We start from the raw sequence: 9079 nt of genomic DNA, 5'->3' as shown, positions 1-9079 counted from the left end.
TATTAAGGAACTTTTACTATGTGTTGATTCTGGCGACCCCTGTGGACAAAAGCGGAAGTGTTTCCACGTCTTTGCCTCATTTTATTGAATTCAGAGAGTAACCAACTGAATCTGACCCAGATCAGTGGAAGGGGTTAAGAATAAATATATAGATAAACAATCTTCTCGCATATGGTCTTGTGTGCTTATGAAGGTGATAGAGGCATCAGTATTTAATTGAGACGGCTTCATAATCTGTTAAAAACTCCTTGTAGTATGTTTAAAATAAAGCTGATACCGATCCATCAAAATATTCCCGTTCCATTGTTTATACTAAAATACTTATTATAACTGCTTAAAGTATTTGAACAAGGCAGAAAAATAATGCAACCTGTGCTCACCAAGCTAATGAACAGAAACTTAAAGCATCAATAGCAGCACGTGTCTGCAATTCAAGAAGTCTACACCCTCAGGGCTGAAAAATAGCCTCCAAAGAGAATGCAGAGTTCTTGTGTTATGACAGGAGGGAAAAGAAGAGGAGAATTCAAACACACACCTATACACGTACACACACACACACACACACACATCCTCTGTGGGCCAGTGAAATGTGCAGCGAAAATCACAGGCTGTCAAGCCGTGTTTACTCTGTTCTCTCTACCTGGAAGACTCTCTTCTCTTCGTCCACCCTGGCTCTCATCCTCCCTCCTTCACAAATACACCTCCTTTCTGTTTTCCCCCTCAAATACAAGACAACTAGAACCTTGTCTTGACTGGCTGAGTGCTGCAAAAAAGCTCCGTCTGTCTCTGGAATATAAACTGTGAATTAATGTCAATCAAAGAGCAATCCACTCGGAAGAAGATTTTTTTTTTTTTGTATTTATTTTGTCAGAAGGCATTGTCTCATTAGTGGTATATCTGACTCCAAGCTGGACGGTGAACCATGTAATGGAGGTCACAGTGTATGGCCCAACCGGGCGCATACTGTATTACAGGCACAGCTTTGAATTGTCAACTTCTATAGCTTAGTCTAAAAGCAAGTGTTGGTGTATGAGCGAGACTAAGAGGCAGAGGAAGGAGAATGTTTCCTTGTGTGGGTACACAGAGGCTATAATGTGTTAACACTGAACTGTGAGGACAGCACTGGACTTCTGACCTCTGAGATGCAGTATTTACTCAGCGCAGAGATGATGGGGTGATAAAGAGGTGCTGCCGTCTCCTTGGAGCAACTCCGTGGCCACGAGGGAGTGAACGAGAATCATTCCAACCCACAACAACCACTAGTGCAGATGCAGTCAACAGTCACTTAACCTTCTGCTGACATCGAGCCCCTATCTAAAGTCGACTGTGGGCTAATAACACAAAGATCACAGCAGTCTGAAGTTCTACCAGAGTTCCGTATTATGTTTGTGAAACAATCACCCAATAAACAGTGTAAAAGCACAGATGTCGGGAGCATCAAGCAGAATCATCACACTTAAGCTGGATTTTTTCCACAGACAAGAATTCTAAATTCGACCATGTTTAGTTTGGCACATGAATGCCTTTGTCTGCAGTGTGTTATGGGAAGGCAGAGGAGAGAGGAGGAGGAGGAGGAGGAGAAGAGTGGGGTGCAGAAGGAGGAAGTTTGTGTTTGTGCAGAGGGCAACACAGCAGCAACATTCCTGCGACTGCCGACCGAGATCCTACTAACTTCAATAACATCCACCAGCAGACACACAGATATGAAGCAAACACCCTGTGCATGGTTGCTGTCAGTTGATAACGTTACCAAATGATACATGACAGCTCTGTGAAATTATACCCCCCCACACACACACACAAATCAAACTTGGGTTTGCCCACTTTACTTGTAAAAGTGTAGTTATGCTTATCACTACTACATTATTATTAAGATCTGATGTTATGGATTGAATTTTAAGGGCTGTAGATGCATTTCTTCGAATCTGTTTGTGCATTATTTGTTGTCATTCCTAATTTTTTATTCCATATTGTGGTTATATTATATCCAGACCCTGCCAAAGTATGAGCTGGACTGCTTTCAAATGTTTTTTTTTTTTAAATCTCAGGGAAAGACAAGGGTTGGATAAAGAAACCAAATGCATGTTAGAGAAGCACAGTTTCATTACAATACAATTCATTTTAAAACCTCTTATATACATAAGTGCGCGTGGAAATAACTCTGCTTACTTGCACATACTATCTGCTGTATGATGACAGGTTGTTTTCAGGGTGATGGAAATGATCTTCTAAAGTTCTACAGCTATTTCTCCAAAACCGTTCCCTGATTTTGGGCTTGTAATCTGCGTTGATATCTATGGATTAAGGGGGATTAGCCTGCACCTGTCCCCCTGTTATTGGACTCTTTTGGGTGCTCAGCAGCACTGCGTCATCTGGCCCAGCTCCATGATTCACCAGACTGAGGGAAAAGAGGGTAGACAAGGACGTGGACTCCAGAGATGAGACTAAGATCAGAAAGTAATCCTGGGTTAAACATTGAGATGGTGAGAGAGTGCCAGCGGTTTCACTTCACTGCTTGATTGCTATATTAACTGTCCCTGCCCTCTGTCTCATGTCTCTGCTTCTCATTATATGATCTCGGAGGCAGATTTTCACTCCTCATCCTTTTTTTTTTACTGTCAAAGTAGATGGGAAATACTTTTACTCTGTGCTATATTTATTAATTTTCTACACTTTTATCGCATATATTCTCCTGGCCCTTGGCCTGATTGTATATGCTGAAAATTAAGACAAAATGATCAAAGAGGGAGGCTATCTAGGTTGATTGGGGAAGCCTTTGTTTCACTAAAACATAACCTTAATCTCAGCAAGGGTGCTCTGGCACAAACTACAAAAACAGATGAAAGGGCTAATCTGTTTTAGGGAAAACAGGAAAAGTGATTCAATTCACCGTGAATTTAAGGTCTTAACTTGGCACTACTTAGCTCTAAATCTCTCTTTTTCTCTCCATCGTGTTAATATTTAAAATGGATTAACAATTTGAGACACAAAACATTAATGCAGACTTGTTTCCAGCCTTCCTGTTATTTACCTGTAAATATGACTTACGCGTCGGGAACTGAGTCATTATGATCGTCTGTGTTTTTTTGGCCATGTTTCCCATCTATCAGCCGTACTCTTTCTGCCCTCACTTCCCATCAGCAGACAAACAAGGAGACAGACAGACACACACACAAAAAAAAAAATTGGCTGCATCATAAACAGCCTGACTAAGTCTGAGCATGACACAGTAGCACGGATCAAAAGTGTTTCTTGGTAATGACCCATTGAGAATATGATTATGTGCAATAACTGTCAGTGGTAATGCATTATTGAGTTGTTATTGTGTAGTTCAAACACTTTCTTGCAAGCTACTCGCAGTAACTCTCTCTACTGTTGTGATATTTCATGGTTTCATGCTGTTGTTACTTTGCTTCTTTCCCTGCGTGCTGTGTGTGTGGTTGGTGCTGTCATTGGAACAGACACAGAGCATCAGAACCTACATCTGTGAGTGTGTGTATATTTAAAGGGCAGGACAATTTAGAAAGAAATGCTTTTTCTGCAGGGCACCTGTTTGAACAGATGTTGCTGGACGAGTACTACTGTTGGACTGTAGTGTACGTGTATTATTGTTAGAAATATTTATTCTGTAATTGTCTTTCATTGGTTCCTATCACCGCTAAACTTCCTCTGCAAAAGTTTCTTCCAGTTTTTCCTTCCCTTTCCTGTAATTTTTCATTCTTCTCTGTTTTGCTTAGTTCTTCCTTGTTTTGAGAGATTGCAACAGTTGTTGATGTGGATCTGTAAAGCCCATTGAGAGACTCTATGTGATATTGGGATATACAAAGACAGATCTGACCTGACTTGTGCTGCAGCTGCTAGCCTCATCCTCCAACATTTCAGTTTGATGTTTTATTCATGTAAGAAATGTTTAGCAGCAAAGTATTGCACTTTTAAAGGAATAGTTGGACATTTGGGGGAAATACACTTTCCTGAAGGAGCTAAATGAGAAGATTTATACCACTCTCATTTCTGTCCATTTAATATTAAGCTGGAGCCAAGAGACTGTTAGCTTAGCATAAAGGCTGGAAGGGGAATGGGGGACAGCTAGCCTGAAGGTAACACAATCCACCTACCAGCACCTGCAAAGTTCATTAATGAACATGTTATATCTTGTTTGTTTCATTTGTTGTCATTGTGAGGTTGCCAGGCAACCAACGGATAGTCCAGCTGTTACTCTTATACTTTAGTTTCGGTACAGATTAAAGAAACGAGCTTCAGAGAGGCTGGTAGGCAGATTTTTGTTACCTTTGGACATAGCCATACTAGCTATTTCTCCAAGTCTGCTGTGTTTATGCTAAGCTAAGCTAACCGGCTGCTGGCTCTAGCTTTAGCTGGAACTGACAGATATAGCAGTAGGATGAATCTTCTCATCAAACTTTCTTCAAGAAAAGGAATATAATGTCAAACTATTTCATTAAGAATCAACTGAAATACAAAATTTGTTTAGGGTGAGGATTAGGTTACTTTAGGGTTAGTTGATAGTTACTATGGTTAAGTTTAAAAAGTGTTTAAGATTGAGATGGAAGAAAGGAAATTAATCTTTGGATGTCTTCAAAAGTACAGTAAGAAGTGTGTGTGTGAGTGCGTGTGTGTATGTATGTTTACGCATTTGAAATACAGTTGCCAGCTTTTGTTTATGTGAGCTGCTGCCAGATTTTAAGCTTTTAAGAAAATGCGGGTCAGCAAGAATACAGACAGAGATCAATGGAAAGAAAAGAAGAAAGGCAACTTATTTCTGCCAGGGAACAATCAGCAGGTTTGGGTGATACACCTAGGGGTGAAAAAAATAGAAACCATGCAATCTCCTGACGGCATCTGAACGTACATAACAAGGTGATGTCAAAGCAATAAAAGCTCAACTCAGCCACGTAAAGAATCTGCCCAACACGAGGGAAGGAATAAGAGACAGAAACTTAACTGTGATAAAACCATCAACTTGTTCAGAAAGTAATTTTCTCTCTCTGAGGAGATAGAAAAGTTTACAAAAGCTAAAACAGCTTTTCAATGGAAACTCCTTTACCACTTAAAGCTGTTATGTGTTATACAAAAGCTTTGCAAATGTAGATAAAAAAAGAGACGGATGATGAATTCTTTTTTTAAAAATGACTGCATCCCATTCACAGGACACTTCGGAAAACAAAGAGTTTGATTGCAACAAGAGTTAAGAGTCAAAACAAACCAGCATAACAAGTCAGATCAGACAATACCGCTCTCTCTTTCTCTGCCTGTCTCTCTGCCGTCCTCTCTTTGAAGATAAGATGTAATTTTGCATGTAAATGTCACTAACCCTGGCGAAAGAAGGGGAAACAGATCCAGAGTGATGTGAGCGTGAACCGACCTGATATAAGATTTTCCATTTACTGATAATGACGCACTGACATGCACACGCACATGCTGTGAAAACAATAACACATGAGCTCATGCAACTGCCACCTGATCTGCCCCAGAGACAGTGTATACATCAAGAGCTGCTGCAGTAACTTCCTCCGTTACTCTCATAGCTGTTTACGGCTGTGGTGTGAACAAAAATAAAAATTTCATACTGCGCTGCTGGGCTTTTTGAATGAGATACATTTCAGCAATATCACATCATCTAGCTCCAGGCATATAGGACTGTTTACTGAGAAAGGTTTCTTTTTCTCTTCACAGACCCTATTCCAATGAATTAGATAAAACATATACACACGTTGTAGGGCGGACAATGATAAAAATCAGTTTGTCATTTTATATCACAATACATATATATGTATATAGTACATTTCTGGAGATTGGAGATACCAATTGGGAATGTTTGTTTTTGGCTAACAATTTAAAGTACTATATTGTTGCAAAAACCAGTAAAACATAACTAGAACTATAGCCATAAAGCAGTCCTGCCATATTTGTTACATTCAGTTATTTTAAATGCACAAAATAGGTTACTGTCCGCAGTAACCTAATTTCATCAGTGTCACATAAACAAGAATCCTGGAGAATCCTGATTACTCCTGGATAACGCCACCTTCTTGGCCATGTATTACGTGTAACCAGGTTTGAAATTGGATTTGGGCATGTGCATGACAAAGACCTGGAATAACTGATTTTTTTTTTGTTACTTGAGGGTAGCAGAAAAACAAAATATGAACACTACACAAACATATTATCACCTTATGAAGTCGGCAAATGTGTAATAAGTTCCCTACAAGTTACACTACACTTCCCAGCAGATCCAGACCAACACCAGCGTTCATTTTGAGGTGTCTTTCTGGCCACCTGGTGGATTCTGACAAAGGACCCACATCATAGTCTCCATAATGCACTGATATACAGTACAATGATAGACAGTTTCCAGTATAGGGTCATACAAAGCGCAACCAAAACTTCTTTTAACTCTTTGATTACTACAGCAACAAATATCAAAGCATGTATTGGTCTTGAGAGTGGTCTTTTGCTTCATCTGGGAACAACCTCAACCCCCACCCTGTCTGTGTGTCACTGTGTTAATGTGTAGTGTGTAAAGCTTTTTTTTTTTGTGAGAGAAGCTTGCACTTAACCACAAAGATCAAGGCAGAGTGTGTTTGTGTGTGTCTTTGTACATAAGTTCAAATGCCTGTGTGCGTGTATGTTCTTTTGAGAACTCAATGATACAGAGGGGGCACTTCAAAGCAGCTCTTTCATCAGCTAGAGAAGCAGTAGGCACCTACACACTTTCTTTGTCTCTCTCTCATGACTGTGTCTGACTTTGTGTGTCTCTTACTATGGAGGACTAACTACACATACTCATAATGCAAGTTATTTGAAAAAGAGTACTTGAAAATAGTATAAGCTAGGTTCAGTTTCAGCAAAAGTGAGAGAAAGTGAGTCTGATTTTTCCTCAATGAGCTATTTGTCTCAAAAAAGTTTGCATCATTTCCACAGCAACAGAGCAACAGATACGCAACAGTCTTCCACTTAATATCTTGGTTGGCAAGCTACAGCAGTTCACTTGGAATAAAATCAATAGGCTGAAGATTTTCAGAGATACTTCTTTTCTCTCAATTCAAGTAACTTGAGCTAAGCCTTAGGGGCAGACTTATCACTATAACCTTGCAGTTCAAACACTGCCTCCAGCAGTAAGTACAGGACTACTGAGAGGCAGAAAAGTAGCAAAGTGAAGAAACAGAGTGCTTAAGGACATGGGATAACAGAAAGAGAAGTAGTTATGCAGTGCAAACTAACTAGCTGGCCCGAAGTGTTTCTCGGTTGCTAAGAACAAAGATTTTCACAGGCGGACCGCCCGAACAAGGTGGAACTCTGCAAGTTGACGCCGAGCTGTGAGCTGTCAAGCGTTGGAGGTGCAATTTGAGAGTAGCATCACCTTGTGAATGGTGACGCCAAACTGACACTCTCTCTCTCACTCTCATGAGCACACAGTACACACACATGTGAGCGAAAAGTGTTGCCTTGGGTTCTAAAAATAATGTGACTATAAAAGTAGTTCCCATATGAATAAAAGAGAAAAAACTTTTGAAAAAGGGGAACTGCTACTCCTCATTTAAATACTTTTAAATACTTTTAAAACCCACCACCATTTTATTCTACTGTATTTCTTTTTTAGCAGTAGTAGTAGTATTTGTTACCCCTGCTAACAGACGGCCTGGTGCGGCTGCGAGACCGGCTTCGCTGACGCTGCAGTCGGGACTTGCCCAGGAATCTGTAGTAGTATGAGGGTCTTCCAGATCCCTTCCTAGTGACCCCAGCCATGGTGCTGGTTTCCACTCTGAGGCCCACCAACAACGAGATATCTCTGCAGCACTGGAAACAAGTCCTCTTGAATCTGGTATCAGTGCAGATAAACTCCTGGCAAAGTTCTCATGGAGTGCGACTGTTTATCGCAACCTTCACTTAAGAGTCCTCTTGCAGTCACTCACATCTACTTAAGTCCTTGTGGATTTTTGTCGTGATCAAATCCAATCCATAGTGAAACCATCAAACATCCACTTCTGTTCAATCCTTGTGTCCTGTCCTACAAGCTCAGACTTCTGCTCCACCTTTGAACACTCCCCCTCAAAGTTTCCCACAGCCAGATCCCAGAGGCATGATGTCCGGAATACTGTGTGTGTGTATCCTGAATGACAGGAAAGCTGTTCCTGTTCCCAGTGCCAGAGTGCACTAAAGGAATTTTATAGACAGTCAGAAAGCCAGTCCCTCTGTTTCATAAAGCAGTAAAGGAGTCTCTTGTACCACAGTTATATACATCCAAAACCCCTATCTTCAACTCTGTGCGAGTGTGTGTAAAAGACAGAGAGTATGCTTTGTGGTGGAGAACAACAGGAGAAAAGTTTGGGCTGCATAGAAAATATGCATAGATAAGGTCTTCGGTGGAATGGAGTTAACAAGGCAGCCATCAGATTACAGATGTTTTACTTTTCTCCATCATCCAAACTATCTGTTACAAACTCACAGATAAGAGAACATGTGGTGCAGTAAACAAGTCTAACTTTTAAAGATAAATCACCAACTCCCACTGTTAGTGAGTCCTGATCCGGTCAGAGTCTGACTCATGTTCCTGGTTTTACAATTGAACCACTTTAATTTGCTTCCCTAGGCAAGAAAGGCATGGCAGAGAGTGACAGCCTATCAGAAGCAGATGTAAATAGGCTGTTGAGAGTGTCGCAGCCAATCAGAGTGTGCTCTGAAGGAGAGGGTCAGGCAGAGGGACCATAGTCCACAATGAAACACATGCTCAATTGCAAGGATGTATGTATGTGTTATTTTAATATGAAAACTGCATGTTTCACAAGGACACAAGTTTTTTTCATGATATAATGTACATTTCTAGACATCTGTAACATCTGAGTCAACAGTTTGCCAGCCCCACGCACTTTCTATATTTGCCCTGCTTACGAAGTAAACAAACTACTCTAAAGCAAACAGGAGCAATGTATGGGACAGTCGAGTGATTCCTTCTGATTTCCAATCCACGTCTCAAGTTTTGGTTTGGAACCAAACCAAGGCAACAACATCCTAGTCCTACCAGGGACCCTTCAGAGCCCTGAAGTTAGGGAAGTGTTGATGA

At 40.7% G+C, this 9079-nt stretch overlaps 1 protein-coding gene across 7 annotated transcripts in view; it reads right to left on the bottom strand.

Annotated features, from left to right (window-relative positions):
* LOC118332462 (disabled homolog 2-interacting protein-like) overlaps positions 1–9079 on the bottom strand; it is a 114623-nt gene that overhangs the window by 76808 nt on the left and 28736 nt on the right. Inside the window, exon 1 of one of the 7 annotated variants that reach the window (XM_035667755.1) lies at positions 7641–8079. The exons of 4 other annotated variants lie outside the window; for them this stretch is intronic. In XM_035667755.1, coding sequence (XP_035523648.1) covers positions 7641–7764 — 124 coding nt within the window. In that variant the 5' untranslated portion in view covers positions 7765–8079. Of the gene's footprint in view, positions 1–7640; positions 8080–9079 lie in introns of those variants that run through there. 2 more of the 7 variants (XM_035667758.1, XM_035667754.1) reach the window with 2 other exon arrangements.

The sequence above is a fragment of the Morone saxatilis genome, unplaced genomic scaffold, assembly GCF_004916995.1.
Source record: "Morone saxatilis isolate NCDOM2014 unplaced genomic scaffold, NCSU_SB_2.0 Contig21, whole genome shotgun sequence".
NCBI classification, from domain to species: domain Eukaryota; kingdom Metazoa; phylum Chordata; class Actinopteri; family Moronidae; genus Morone; species Morone saxatilis.
Note: the sequence above shows the minus strand (reverse complement) of the source record. Positions and strands in the feature narration are given on the sequence as shown.